The following is a 15,578-nucleotide window of genomic DNA, read 5'->3' on the forward strand; positions in this document are numbered from 1 at the left end:
CATTTTCATCATTAGTTCCTCCTCCGGGTTGAGCAGGGGAGTTTTCTTGTCCCTGCATGGTTAATCTAGGTTCACAAACAATATTATTTTTCATCTGTGCAGAGAGCATGTCCTAGGGATCACTAACTTACTGAGCTCACTGGGCAGGATGTGGGGCTCATGCCACCACTGTTTTATTGTCTGGAGGCATGTCTCATGCTTCTGTCACATGGGTGTGTTGCTAAGCACACCTGCTTTCTCAAGTAATCATTAACTTACAGGAGTCTCCCATCTTTCTATATAGAACCCCTTAGTGGGATTAACTATTTAATCACTTAGTCTGTCTCAACCCTGCTGAGGTGGGCTGGGGAGGTGCTGTCCATTCCAGAGGTAAAATAACTGGGTCTCACATTAAGGTCAGACAGGAGCAGGGTCTATGACCAGATTGAGCTTCGGGGCTGCTCCCCCTCCACACTGCGTGGTGGTCCATGGGATTGCAAAGCGTTGGACACGACTGAGCGACTGAACAACCCTCCACATGGCAGTCAATTTCCTGACAGCGGGTTGTGGTGAGGGAAAGTACAAGGCTGACTGCAGGACTGAGCCAGGAGCACAGCGGCTGTCTTCTGATTGGTTGGAGATGAGGTAATAGGGCAGTGTTTCAGGTATCTTAATCTTCAACCTTCTGGTTCCAGACAGTCTGGGTTTCACATGCTTGTGCTCAGCTTGTAGCCACCGTCCTCCCCGGGGTGAGGGTCTCAGTTCCCACAGAACTGCTCAAAGATGGGTGTCAGATTACTATGTATACGTCTTGAGGAGGCTCCAGGGTTGTTTTATCAATGAATGATGCTCCTAACTTCTGTTTAACTGCTCTGTTTCTGTGTTCCTTTATCAATAATTGCCTGTGCCTTCCCTGGGGAACTCAGGAAGGGTATCAAAAGACCAAAGCCCTTTTCTACAAACAAGAAAGAGAACAGGGAGAGGCGTTTTCACCTGGGAAGCCCTTGTAGGGTGCTGCTGGGTTCCAATCCCCCCTTTTCTTGGATACTTTTCAATCCTGAGGGCAACAGGTGCGGGATAAGAAAGGGAGTAAAGTTTTAGATAAAGATGTTAATGAAAACCTGGGCAGAGGAAGCTGGTTTTACCAGGCTCAGTTCCAGGACCAGAATACTGGCTTCCTTAGTCAGCTACGCACCTGGTCCTTAGGTGGTGCCAGGTCGGTTCAGCCGCATCTGTTTGCGACCCCCATGGGCTGTAGCCCACCAAGCTACATGGGAATCTCCAGGCACCAATATTGGAGTGGGTTGCCTATGCTCTCCTCCAGGGGATCTTCCCAACCTACGGATCGAACCAGTGTCTCTTAAGTCTTCTGCACTGGCAGGCGGGTTCTTTACCACTAGCGCCACCTGTTCGATAAACATGGTCAATTGAAGTCAACCGACTGCGCTCAGCATTTATGTCTGCTGCTGCTAAGTCGCTTCAGTCGTGTCCGACTCTGTGCGACCCCATAGACAGCAGCCCACCAGGCTCCCCCGTCCCTGGGATTCTCCAGGCAAGAACACTGGAGTGGGTTGCCATTTCCTTCTCCAATGCATGAAAGTGAAAAGTGAAAGTGAAGTCGCTCAGTCGTGTCCGACTCTCAGCGACCCCACGGACTGCAGCCCAACAGGCTCCTCCGTCCATGGGATTTTCCAGGCAAGAGTACTGGAGTGGGGTGCCAATGCCTTCAGTATCTATGTCTCCCAGCTGGCAAAGAAACACCCCCCACGGATGGCGGCGGAGGGCGCAGAGAAGGAAGGGTACAGATCCCAGGTCACGATCCCTCCTCTAGGGTTCCCGCCCCAGCTGAACGCGCCGGGCACGCGCAGAGACACCAAACGCGAACTCCATCCCCAGGGTAAGCCAAGGAGCGCGCACGCGCAGTGACCCCGGAGCGCAGCGACGGGACGCTCTATTTGGCTATGGAGACAGAGCCCGGGACTAGCCGGCCGCGCAAGCGTAGTGGCGCAACACGGGGACCCGCCCCACCGAGCCCCGGGGTGCGCATGCGCAATGCTGGGGGCGGGGAGCGTGCAGCGCGGCGTGCTGCCCTGGAAGACGCTGACACCGGCGAGGAGCCGGAGTTTCAGGTTCAGCGGCGTCCGCCTGGACTGCTCGCCGGTCTGGCCTCGGCGGAGCAGCCCTCCCGCCGAGGAAGGTGAGCGCGGTGCCGAGAACGTGGAGCGAGATGAGAAAGGGCAGACTGGTGGATCTGCCGGGGAGCGGGACTGGCCGGTGGCGGGAAAGCGTCCTGGGGCGGGGTCGCCGTGTGATCGACAGGTCAGGCACCAATGGGAGGGCGGGAGAGGCTGCGGGGCGGGACCTGGTCGCCAGCTGGTGGCTGAGGGGCGGTTCCGCCGGAGGTGGTGAGCGCGCTTTGCACGTGGTAGTACCTGCTGATCCCTGCAGGGCCACCGAATGCGCCGTTCCCCGTCCCCTGCAAAGGACAGAGTCCCTTGGACTGCAAGGAAATCCAGTCAGTCCATACTAAAGGAAATCACTCCTGAATAGTCATTGGAAGGACTGATGCTGAAGCTGAAACTCCAATACTTTGGTCACCTGATGCGAAGAACAGGACTCATTAGAAAAGACCCTGATGCTGGGAAAGATTGAAGACAGGAGGAGAAGGGGATGACAGAGGATGAGATGGTTGGATGTCATCGCCAACTCGATGGATATGAGTTTGAGTAAACTCCGCGAGCTGGCGTTGGGCAGAGAAGCCTGGCGTGCTGCAGTCCATGGGGTCGCAAAGAGTCTGACACAACTGAGCGACTGAACTGATTGCCCCCTGCAGCTGGGGAAACGGAGTCAGAGATGTGGACTTAAGCGGGGATACAGGCTACTGCTGCTAGTGCTACTGCTAAGTCACTTCAGTCGTGTCCGACTCTGTGCGACCCCATAGACAGCAGCCCACCAGGCTCCCCCGTCCCTGGGATTCTCCAGGCAAGAACACTGGAGTGGGTTGCCATTTCCTTCTCCAATGCATGAAAGTGAAAAGTGAAAGTGAAGTCGTTCAGTCGTGTCTGACTCTTAGCGACCCCATGGACTGCAGCCTACCAGGCTCCTCTGCCATGGGATTTTCCAGGCAAGAGTACTGGAGTGGGGTGCCATTGCCTTCTCCGGGGATACAGGTGGGATCCCAAATTGGGCGGTCTGACCCCCCAGAGCCATCCTGCCACTCGGCGAATCCTTGTGGAGCAGTGGCTGGCCAAGAGGACTGGGACAGATGGAAATGAGTTTGGGTGAACTCCGGGAGTTGGTGATGGACAGGGAGGCCTGGCGTGCTGCGATTCATGGGGTCGCAAAGAGTCCGACACGACTGTGCGACTGAACTGAACTGTGGGAGGCAGTGCCGTGAAAAGTGCAGCTAAATCGTCACACAGTGTGACAGCTCCGAGAGCAGAGCCGGGTGGGAGACAGAAGCAAGACGAGGACGTGGGGTTGGGGCCAGCTGGCAGCTCTCAGCCCTGCCACCCCAGATTCACAGCAGGTGAGCTAGAGCCACGTTGTCTCCCAGGTATGTGGAGTTAAAGCGCTTTAGGAGGAGAACAGTAGGATGGTACCTGGAATACAGGTGTCTCACCTGCTCAGGCTGCCATAGGCTGGGAGGCCTGAACAGGAAACTTCTCTCTCCAGGTCTTTAGGCTGGGAAGTCCAAGGCCACCAGTCCTATAGGGGACAGGACCCCACCATTAGGACTCCATTTAATCCTAATTACCTCCTTCATTTAATGTTAAAATGTTAGTCACTCAGTAGCGTCTGACTCTTTGCAACTGCATGAACTGCAAGTCCACCAGGCTTCTCTATCCATGGGATTTCCCAGGCAAGAATACTGGAATGGGTTGCCATCTCCTTCTCCACATTTAATGTTAATTACTCCCTAAAAGCTCTTTCTCCAGATACAGCCTCACAATGAGGGTTAGGGCTTTTAACACATGAATTTGGGGTAGGGGGAACACCATCTGTCTGTAGCAAGCTTGTACCCAGGTAAATAAGTGATCATCGAAGACTACAGAAAATGAGAAAATGAGTACTTTCAGGACTTGTGTGTACCCTGACGCTGGGAAAGATTGAAGGCCGGAGGAGAAGGGGACGACAGGATGAGATGGTCTGATGGCATCACCGATTCAATGGACATGAATTTGAGTAAACTCCGGGAGTTGGTGATGGACAGGGAGGCCTGGTGTGCTGCAGTCCATAGGGTCGCAAAGAGTCGGACACGACTGAGCGACTGAAGTGTACCTGAGATACCTTCGTGTGTCTTAACCCATTGAGTGAGCGTGAGATTGCCGTTCCTTCTGTCTTCACACTGGTGGGGAGTTCTAGGGACAGCTTGTGTGTGTGTGGGCTCATGTCCAGGCAACCAGCCTGAAGAGATTGGAAAAGTTATACTAAACATCTTTGAAACAGCACTTAGTGAATCCTTTATCCTTGGATTTAGCTAAACCCTTTTTTCACTTATGGTTTAGCTTGTGCTGCTCCTGGAATAATGAGATCCCTAATTACCACCCACAGAGAAGTGAAATAATAATTACTTTTGTTCTTTATTGTTTCGTGTTGTCATTCTAAAGTTTGGTAACCAAGTCTTTTCATCCTACTTACCCTGGTGGGAGGAAGATTAGAAATCTATAGCTCAGGAGCTCAGAGGCTGCTGCTGCTGTTTAGGTGCTTCGTTGTGTCCAACTCTTTTGTGACCCCACAGACTGTAGCCTGCCAGGCTGCTCTGCCCAGGCAAGAATACCAGAGTGGGTAGCTATTCCCTTCTCTGGGGGATCTTCCCGACTCAGGGATCAAGCCCAGGTCTCCTGCTTGGCAAGCGGATTCTTTAACCACTGAACCACCTGGGAAGCCCTGGCTCAGGCAGATATATGTTAAAATCTTGGATTCAAGCACTTGCTGAGTGATTGTGAGCAAATCACTTAACTTTTCTGAGCCCTGGTTTCTTCAACTGTGAAATAGAACTAATAAAAATCCTGACTGCATAGGGTTGTGAGGTTATATGAAAACAGTTTGAAACCATCAAAGAACTGGCCGTTGGACTAGACACTGAAGTAATAGATATTCTCTCCCCATCTCTCTGAATGACAGAAACCCCCTCCCACAGCCCCTGCCTCAGACTGGGTATTCATTTATTGCCTGTTTACTGATTGCCTGCTAAGTGCCAGAGCAACCCTGAATGCTAGGGCAGGGAAGAGCAAGGCAGACAAGGTTCCTCCTTTTATGCTGTTTATATTCTAGTGGGGGAGGACAGTAAATAAGTTCAGATAGTGCTGAGAGCTATGAGCAACAAAAATACAGTGTTTCAAATAATGAGATAAAAGAATGACAAAGCAGAGCAGTGTGTGTGTTTGGAGAGATGTTTGACCACTGCTGCTGCTGCTGCTGCTAAGTCGCTTCAGTCGTATCCGACTCTGTGCGACCCCATGGATGGCAGCCCACCAGGCTCCCCCGTCCCTGGGATTCTCCAGGCAAGAACACTGGAGTGGGTTGCCATTTCCTTCTCCAATGCATGAAAGTGAAAAATAAAGTGAAGTCACTCAGTTGTGTCTGACTCCTAGCGACCCCATGGACTGCAGCCCACCGGGCCCCTCTGTCCATGGGATTTCCCAGGCAAGAGTACTGGAGTGGGGTGCCATTGCCTTCTCCGGTTTGACCACTAGAGGGTGGCAAATAGAGTGAGAGGCCTCTGAGGAGCTGAGTCCTAAATGTCCAGGACTCCAGTCCCCAAGCAGAGAGGGACGGCAGGCACAAGGCCCAGGCTGATTATATCATGGCTCAGCCAGTGGTCTCTAGGCTGTCGAGAAATCTGTCTTTAAAGACAGGAGATTTGCAGGGCAGGGGTAGAGATGCAGATGTGGAGAACGGACAAGTGGACATGGTGCGCGGGGTGGAAGGGAGAGTGGGACGAATTGGGAGATTAGGATTAACATATACGTACTACCACGTGTGAAATAGATAGTGGGAAGCTGCTGTACAGCACAGGGAGCTCAGCTTGGTGCTCTGTGATGACCTAGAGGGGTGGGAGGAAGGAGGGCTGGGAGGGATATCCAACAGAGAAGAGATATATGTGTCCATATATATGTATCCATGTAGCTCATTCCCATCATTACAAGTTAAGTGTTAGTCATGTCCAACTCTTTGCAACCCCATGGACTATACTTGCCAGGCTCCTCTGTCCATGGAATTTTCCAGGCAAGAATACTGGAGTGGGGTTGCCATTCCCTTCTCCAGGAGATCTTCCCGACCCAGGGATTGAACCCAGGTCTCCCTCATTGCAGGTGAATTCTTTACGGTAAAGAATAAATGCCAGTTAAAAATAAAAAACAAAAGGGTTGGGCAGGGGGTGGTCAGATTTCTCTCCTGGGATTTAGAACTAAGAAACAGAAGACTTTGCTTGACAGTGGGACCTGAAGCCAGAAGGTTAAGGGGCTGCAGAGGCAGTGTGCAGGCTAGTGTCTGGGTAAAGCTGAAGCAGCGATTGAGCAGAGGAGGCTGGGCAGGCCCCACGTGGCATGTGTTGGAGCAGAAGAACTGGGAATCCCAAGGCATTTACTGCTGGTGGACTTCCTGGAACCGTCTTAAAACCTGAACCACTCTGCAGTTCTAGTCTGCAAGAAGTACTACCCTGTCCATGGCTTCTGCTCTTGGATTTCCCAGATCGGCTGTATTCTTAATCTCCAAGTATGTATCTTTTCAGTAAATCTCCCTTTTATTGATGCTAGTTCTCTTTTGCTGACACATGAGTTGGACTAGAACAGCCATGTGAACCTGGGCTTGGATCCCTGGGTTTCCTTTCTGAGCTGAGTCTTTTGAACAGTTATTTAATTTCTGTGTCAGGATCCAACAACTATATCCTTACAGTATTGTGCAGATTAAACAAGAGGACAAAAATGGAAGGGCCTGTGGAGTGTTTAACACAGGGCAGGTATTTGGGTTTGTTAGGGCCTGTCTCCTTTCCCTCCATGTTTTAGTGGGTTTTTGATTACAGGCCTACCTCTGCTATTGAACTGTCCTGGTTTTGTCATCCTTATTTTTATCGTTCCACCTCAGTCCTCATTTTAACTACCCCTAAACTCTTAACTGGAAGAACACCGTGCAACTCCCTCTCCTCATAAGTGAATCAACATGGTCACTGGTCTTCCTGAGGCCACTTGTGTAGCGGAGGTGTACATGGGATTTAGATTTATTCATATTTGTACTGAGGTGAGCTGGTCCCGTTTACCTAGCTCAGAGCAGTGACTTCCAAAGAGAAAGAGCGGGGGCCAGGATGGAAGATGGTGATTAAAGGAAGAAAGGGTGTGTAAGAGCTGTCTCAGAGAAACCAGGGTCAGAAGAAGAGGAAAACGGAACATGGTGGCGTGGCCGGGAGGTGTGTCATTATTTCTGCAGCCATTAGGCTTCTCCCATGCAGGCGTGGCTGGGAGGTGTGGCCGGGAGAGAAAGCGTAAATGGCTGGAGATATGACAGGCCATCCAGGGGAAATCTCCAGGCCCTTAGAAAGGTGTGCAGGCAGGTGGAGCGGCAGGGGTTTCTGTTAGGGCTGCCTGGGCCAAATTCCCCTGTGTCCAGTTTTGATGAGTGTCTCTGGATGAACTGCGACTCTGGCCAGGCCTCGTGGAGAGGCCCACAGTTGGAGAGATCTTTGCTTGCCAAAAATGGTCCCCTCTGGGGAGAAAGTGGGTAACTAGTACTAAAGCTGCTCTTAGGAACTGTTCTAGATCTCAGGCCAGTACTTGTCCATCGGAGAGCTGCTGGCTTTCTTTCCCTCCAGGATTATGGCTGACGAGACCCAGGAGGCTGGTGGCATCCACTTCCCGTTTCCCTTCACACCATATGCCATCCAGAAAGACTTCATGGCAGCACTGTACCAGGTGCTGGAGGCTGGCAAGATTGGGATATTTGAGAGTCCAACCGGCACTGTAAGTATGACCAGTGGGGCCCGAGAAGGTCTGGGGAGACGCTGATGACAAGTCAGAGGCCACCAGAGCATGCTCATCTGCCTGCACAGAGAGTCATGGTGTGAAGCTTAGAAAGGTTGTTCTTTTTTTTTTTTTTTTAATTTTTTATTCCTTTATTTCTCATTTCTCACGTGTTCCCCATCCTGAACCCTCCTCCCTCCTCCTTCCCCATACCATCCCTCTGGGTCGTCCCAGTGCACCAGCCCTAAGCATCCAGCATCGTGCATTGAACCTGGACTGGCATCTCGTTTCATACATGACATTTCACATGTTTCAATGCCATTCTCCCAAATCTTCCCACCCTCTCCCTCTCCCACAGAGTCCATAAGCCTGTTCTATACATCAGTGTCTCTTTTGCTGTCTCGTATACAGGGTTATCGTTACCATCTTTCTAAATTCCATATATATGCGTTAGTATACTGTTTTGGTGTTTTTCCTTCTGGCTTACTTCACTCTGTATAATAGGCTCCAGTTTCATCCACCTCATTAGAACTGATTCAAATGTATTCTTTTTAATGGCTGAGTAATACTCCATTGTGTATATGTACCACAGCTTTCTTTATCCATTCATCTGCTGATGGACATCTAGGTTGCTTCCATGTCCTGGCTATTATAAACAGTGCTGCGATGAACATTGGGGTACACGTGTCTCTTTCCCTTCTGGTTTCCTCAGTGTGTATGCCCAGCAGTGGGATTGCTGGATCATAAGGCAGTTCTATTTCCAGTTTTTTAAGGAATCTCCACACTGTTCTCCATAGTGGCTGTACTAGTTTGCATTCCCACCAACAGTGTAAGAGGGTTCCCTTTTCTCCACACCCTCTCCAGCATTTATTATTTGTAGACTTTTGGATCGCAGCCATTCTGACTGGTGTGAAATGGTATCTCATAGTGGTTTTGATTTGCATTTCTCTGATAATGAGTGATGTTGAGCATCTTTTCATGTGTTTGTTAGCCATCTGTATGTCTTCTTTGGAGAAATGTCTATTTAGATCTTTGGCCCATTTTTTGATTGGGTCATTTATTTTTCTGGAGTTGAGCTGTAGGAGTTGCTTGTATATTTTTATATATTGTATACCTGACTTCAGGCTCTACTACAAAGCCACAGTTATCAAGACAGTATGGTACTGGCACAAAGACAGAAATATAGATCAATGGAACAAAATAGAAAGCCCAGAGATAAATCCACGCACATATGGACACCTTATCTTTGACAAAGGAGGCAAGAATATACAATGGATTAAAGACAATCTCTTTAACAAGTGGTGCTGGGAAATCTGGTCAACCACTTGTAAAAGAATGAAACTAGAACACTTTCTAACACCATATACAAAAATAAACTCAAAATGGATTAAAGATCTCAACGTAAGACCAGAAACTATAAAACTCCTAGAGGAGAACATAGGCAAAACACTCTCTGACATACATCACAGCAGGATCCTCTATGACCCACCTCCCAGAATATTGGAAATAAAAGCAAAAATAAACAAATGGGACCTAATTAAACTTAAAAGCTTCTGCACATCAAAGGAAACTATTAGCAAGGTGAAAAGACAGCCTTCAGAATGGGAGAAAATAATAGTAAATGAAGCAACCGACAAACAACTAATCTCAAAAATATACAAGGTTGTTCTTTCTATTTATCATTCTGAGTAAGTCACTCCTGTCTATTAAACAGTTGAACACAGCCCTGGGGTCACAGAAAAATTAGGCTAGAGGCAAATGAGAATTTGAATGGCCGTGGAAACCACAACTCGGAGCACTGAAACCTTCCCTCTTACTCTGGGCACACAACTGAGAAACATAGAAATTAGTCTGGCTTACTCACAGATCAAACACGGGTTTATTCTCCACAAACTGGGTCACCAAGGGCCAGAGTAACCCCGTCTGGAGCCCCGCAGTTTTCCTTCCTTGCCTGGAAGGAGGGGGTTTATTGGAGGTTGACCACTGAGGACTGTTGGGGTCCGGCTCCTCTCTTGCACTTTATTGTTGCAGCAAGTGCCATGTGACAGCGGGCTGCCCGTGCGGGCGTGGCTGTGACCTGGAGGACCTTTCGGGCCTTGCCTCTGTGCCCCTGCCACCTGGGGAGCTTGGCCTAGCTGGCCCGGGGTGGTAATGTGTGTGTTGACTGAATGAACAGAGGAAAGTGACTCATGTCTTCTCATCCGCCGATGGGAGTGTGTCATCTTTTCCTGGGGAGACACAGACGGGGCTGCTCTCCTGGTTCCGTTTTGTTCCTTCAGACGCAGTGAGTGGGAGGGACTCCCTCCTGCCGATTCACGCGGTGTGGATCACGAAGTTGCTATGCGGATGAGGATGTTGTGTGGGACGAGGATGCTCTGCAGGTTGAGGAGTTGTTAAAGCAGCATCTTTCTGCCAGTCTCCAGCCCTCCATTTATAGCCAGTGCACGCTTCCACTGCAGGGTTATGGGTTTGATTCCTGGTTGGGGAACTAAGATCCCAGGTGCCGTGCAGCGTGGCCAAAAATAAATAAATAATGCAGCGCATGGGACTTCTCCCCTCCAAACCCACTGAAAGACTGACCGGGATCAGAAGCGGCTTCCTGTAAATAGATCTGAGGACATTCAAGTCCTCATCTGACCATCTGCCTCACCTGATGTCATGAAGCATCTTTTCCTCTCTTTTTTTTTTTTTTTTTTTTTAATAATTTTTTTATGTTTATTTTTGGCTCTGCTGGGTCTTCATTTGCTGCTTTGGCTTTTTTCTGGTGGTCAGTGGGGGCTACCCTCTAGTTGCACTGTGCAGGCTTCTCATTGCAGTGGCTTCTTTTGTAGCAGAGCATGGGCTCTAGGGCATGTGGGCCTCAGTAGCTGCAGCTCCCAGACTCTAGAGCACAGGCTCAGCGGCTGTGGTGCATGGGCTTAGTTGCTCTGGGACATGTGGGATCTTCCCAGATCAGGGATGGAACCTGTGTCTCCTGCATTGGCAGGCGGATTCTTTACCACTAAGCCATCAGGGAAGCTCTATTTATTTATTTTTGGCCACGCCATGCAGCATGTGGATCTTAGCGCCCCGACCAAGGAGCAGACCTGCACCCCCTGCTTAGAAGCACGGAGTCTCAACCCCTGGACCACCAGGGAGGTCCCTTGTCCTCCTGTCTTTAAAGTCACACGAAACATTGAATCAGAGAACAGTATGTGTAGTTTAAAAAGTCACATTTATCAAACTTGGTTCCTTGGGCTGGTGCTTTGACCTGTCTTATCTATTTCTTAAACACCGTTGGTCTGCATATGTTGAAATCACAAGCCGATGCTGCTGTTTTTCGCTTTATTGGCTGTGGTCACTGGGGCCTCTTTGCCATAGGTAAGATGGAGCTTTCTGACCACCTCTTTCCCCTCCCTCTGCCCACCCTCCTGCTGCAGTTACATATTTTCGGTCTCTTTTTTTTTTCTCTCTTGAATAACTTTTAAGTCAGCAGTTGTCTTTTAAAGGTTTGTGTCACTTTCAGCGTACTTACACCTGTTCTTTTCTTCACCATCCAGCGGTGTCTCAACATTACAGCTCATCATACAGTCATCCTCTTTGCCTGCCTGCCCGGGCTGCCGTGAGAAAACACCACAGACAGTGGAGTAAATGTGGGAATTTATGGTCTCACGTCTGGAGACGTCCAGAATCAAGGTGTCAGCAAGGTCCCTCCTGAGGGCCTGGGGGAAGGATCTGTCCACGCCCCTCTCCTGGGCATGTGGACAGCAAGCTTCTTCCCATCTCTTCACATTGTCTGCCTTCGTTGCTTCTGTGTCCACATTTCCCCTTTTTACTATGCAAGGGTACTGTTGTATATACGGGCTTCCCTGGTAGCTCAGCTGGTAAAGAACCCGACTGTCGACACAGGAGATGCAAGAGACGTGGGTTCGATCCTTGGGTCGGGAAGATCCCCTCGAGAAGGGAATGGAAACCCACTCCAGTATGCTTGCCTGGGAAATTCCATGGACAGAGAAACCTGCTGGGCTACAGTCCATGCGGTTGCACAGAATCAGATGCGACTGAGAACATACACACAGACGCTGTTCCTCCGGATCAGGGCCCACCCTCTCTTAACTCAGGATGTCTGTTTTCTAGTGGGGCCGCGTTCTGAGACACTGGGGTCAGGGGGACACAATTCAATGCACATCAAGGACCCCCAGGGAAAAGTCTGAAGTTTAAACCAATAGATGTATTCTCCAGAGCAATTGGTTTGCTTCAAAATTTCACAGCACTGGAACTCCCGGGGCCAATCACCTTCTGTCTGCACAGATGTGTTGACTGCATCTCTGCCTCAGCAGGTTGTATCCAGGATTTCATGACGTGCCCCTTTCGGTGGGGGAGCCTTAATTCATTTTCTGGGCTATTTATTCAGTTTCTGCCATTCTTCTCATTGTGATGACTTGTGGTACTTACAGGTAGTTTGATAAGCCTCTTTTATTCTTTGAAGAACAGTGAAGACATAAAATTAAAGAATTTCACTTTTATATATTTTTTTTCTTAGCTGTGATCTAGGAAAAGGCCAGTTCCCTTCCCTTTTCTTCCTTTCAGAAGCAGGTCTTGGAGCACCCTCTGATACTAAACGTCAGATGCTTTATTACGACAGGAAAGGTCATTCAGGAAGCTGGGTCTCTTGGCTTCTATGTCTGAGAGGATTTTTCTGCCTGTAGGGAAAATCCCTAAGTCTCATCTGCGGGGCCCTCTCCTGGCTCCGCGACTTTGAACAGAAGAAACGCCAAGAGGAGGAGCGTCTGCTGGGGGCTGGAGCCCCGGCCTCACACAATGGGCTGGCCCCAGCCCTGGGTCTCCCATCCTCCTGCCAGGGGAGCCCAGGCACCTCAGAGGCCACCGGAGAGCCCGACTGGATCACTCAGTTTGTGCAGAAGAAGGAAGAAAGGGACTTGGTGGGCCGATTGAAGGTGAGATTGGGTTATGGGAAGTGGGGCGATCTGGGAAATGGGGCGTCCGGGTGACGTCAGGTGAATCCCAAGGCCGGACAGCCTGTGTCCTTGCTATGGGTCCTCTGGCCACCTCCCGGGTGGATGGTGCTGCGCCCTTACTGTCTGTGGTAAGCTGATGTCACCAGGCTTTCTCTAGGTTGGCGTTCACGAGTACGTGCTAAGTCAATTCAGTCGTGTCTGACTCTGTGCGACCCCATGGACTGTAGCTCACTGGCTCCTCTGTCCATGGAGTTCTCAAGACAAGAATACTGGAGTGGGTTGCCATTCCCTTTTCCAGGAGATCTTCCCAACCCAGGGATCAAACCCGGGGCTCCTGTATTGGCAGGTGGGTTCTTTAGCAGCAGTTCCTTTCATTGCTGGGAGAGGAACCGCACTGTTGCCAGTGGTAGCACAGACCTGGCTTCCCTGGCGCTGGACGCCTTAAGGGCCATGCTGGATGGAGAGCGTGTCCTTTCTACAGCAAGCCCGGGGGCTCAGGGTCTGCTGGCCATGCTGCAGCCGACTGGAGGCCAGCAGGGCAGGGCAGGCTGCCCAGGGGCGAAAAGCCCTGGACCGGGGCACCCCGGCTCCAGAAGCAGCCTGCTCCAGGGCTTCCTGCAGGAGTCTCCCTTCTGGCTTCCCCCGCTCCAGGAGGAGCAGGTCCGGAGGAAGAAGCGAGAAGAGCGTCTGCAGCAGATCCGTCACAATGCGAAGCTCCGGTTTGCGACCAAGCGCATGGTGAGTGTGGTCCCTGGGACCACGTCCAGGCAGCATCTGCCCGCGCAGCTGGTCGGGGTGAGCAGCCGGGCCCTCAGCCCCTTCCCTGGGAGCGGGGCAGCCTGAGCTGAAGGACTGATCCTGGGGCATTGGCACCAGTCGCTTGAGGCCCATGTCAATGGCAGGCGCACTGCCCTTGGCCATGGCTGCCTGATGCTGCCTCATTGTGGGTGGGGCACCGGCACCAAGGTTTCTTTCTCTTTGCCCCGCAGAGACAGGAAGATGAGGAAACAGAGCGTCTGCTCCGGCTCAGCAGTGAGATGCTGGCCACAGGCACAGAGCCTGAGCAGGTGGCCTCTGGGGAGGAAGAGCTGGTCCTTGCAGAGTATGAGAGCGACGAGGAGAAAGGAGTGCCCAGTGGGTAAGAGCATCACCTCCACCCACTGCCCTGCCTGGGTCTGCGCAGGTTTCCAGGGAGCAGCTCCTTCCTCCACCCTGAGAGGCGGGCCCCCTCTTCTGCAGTGAGGCCCCTCTTCATGGCACGGAGGATGCCCACAGTGGCAAGCCCTTTCTCTGCCAGCTCGGGCAGCTCCCTCCTCTCGGTGGTATTTGCATCTCGACTCTGCATTCAGGGCACCGTGGTCCAGCAGGGTGCCAGGCCAGGGCCAAGGCCACCAGCTGGGGATCTGAACCCCACTGGTCTGACTCTTAAGTCTCAGGCTCTAGCACCAAGTCAAGCTGTGTAAGGCTTGTGAGGTAAGCCCTTGAGTTGTCGTCAGGCTGAGTTTTTCTTAACCTAAGGCTTCTGTTGGTCTACGCTCATAGGTTTCTAATTGGTGAGCTATTATTTCCTGAGTGAACTAGAAATGCTGGTTTTGATTTGCATTTCTGTGTTGATCAGTGATGTTGAACACCTTTTCATGTTCAGCTCTGCTTAGTCGCTCAGTTGTGTTTGACTCTGCAACCCCATGGACTGCAGCATGCCAGGCTTCCCTGTCCTTCATCAACTCCCAGAGCTCGCTCAAACTCAACTCCATTGAGTCGGTGATGCCATCCAACCATCTCATCCTCTGTCATCCCTTCTCCTCCTGCCTTCAATCTTTCCCAGCATCAGGGTCTTTTCAGATGAGTCAGCTCTTCACATCACGTGGCCAAAGCACTGGAGTTTCAGCTTCAGCATCAGTCCTTCAAATCAATATTCAGGACTGATTTCCTTTAGGATTGACTGGTTTGAGCTCCTTGCAGTCCAAGGGACTCTTAAGAGTCTTCTCCAACACCACAGCTCAAAAGCATCAATTCTTCGGTGTTTAGCTCTCTTTATAGTCCAACTTTCACACCCATACATGACTACTGGAAAAACCATAGCTTTGACCAGGTGGAGCTTTGTCAGTAAAGCAGTGTCTCTGCTTTTTAATATGCTGTCTAGGTTGGTCATTGCTTTTCTTCCAAGGAGCAAGCATCTTTTAATTTCATGGCTGTAGTCACCATCTGCATCTGATTTTGGAGCCCAAGAAAATAAAGTCTGTCACTGTTTCCATTGTTTTCCCATCTATTTGCCATGAAGTGATGGGACCGGACGTGTGGACCACAGCCTTGTCTAACTCAGTAAAACTATGAGCTATGCCATGTAGGGCTACCCAAGACGGATGGGTTATGGTGGAGAGTTCTGACAAAACATGGTCCAGATGACACCACCCTTATGGGAGAAAGCAAAGAAGAACTAAAGAGCTTCTTGATGAAAGTGAAAGAGGAGAGTGAAAAAGTTGGCTTAAAACTCAACATTCAGAAAACTAAGATCATAGCATCTGGTCCCATCACTTCATGGCAGATAGATGGGGAGACAATGGAAACAGTGAGAAACTTTATTTTTTGGGGGCTCCAAAATCACTGCAGATGGTGACTGCAGTCATGAAATTAAAAGACGCTTGTTCCTTGGAAGAAAAGCTTTGACCAACCTAGACAGCAT

The 15,578-nt window shown here is 50.5% G+C and overlaps 1 protein-coding gene across 4 annotated transcripts in view; it reads left to right on the top strand.

The window, feature by feature from the left end:
- Positions 1-2,021: 2,021 nt before the first annotated feature.
- The window catches only part of DDX11 (DEAD/H-box helicase 11), a 32,740-nt gene continuing 19,183 nt past the window's right edge, over positions 2,022-15,578 (top strand). For 3 of the 4 annotated variants that reach the window (XM_061418244.1, XM_061418243.1, XM_061418245.1), the window contains exons 1-5: positions 2,022-2,176; positions 7,790-7,937; positions 12,626-12,874; positions 13,547-13,633; positions 13,885-14,033. In XM_061418244.1, the coding sequence (XP_061274228.1) occupies positions 2,025-2,176; positions 7,790-7,937; positions 12,626-12,874; positions 13,547-13,633; positions 13,885-14,033 (785 nt within the window). In that variant the 5' untranslated portion in view covers positions 2,022-2,024. The remainder of the gene's footprint in view (positions 2,177-7,789; positions 7,938-12,625; positions 12,875-13,546; positions 13,634-13,884; positions 14,034-15,578) is intronic. The other variant, XM_061418246.1, reaches the window with a different exon arrangement.

This window comes from Bos javanicus, chromosome 5 (genome assembly GCF_032452875.1).
Source record: "Bos javanicus breed banteng chromosome 5, ARS-OSU_banteng_1.0, whole genome shotgun sequence".
NCBI classification, from domain to species: domain Eukaryota; kingdom Metazoa; phylum Chordata; class Mammalia; order Artiodactyla; family Bovidae; genus Bos; species Bos javanicus.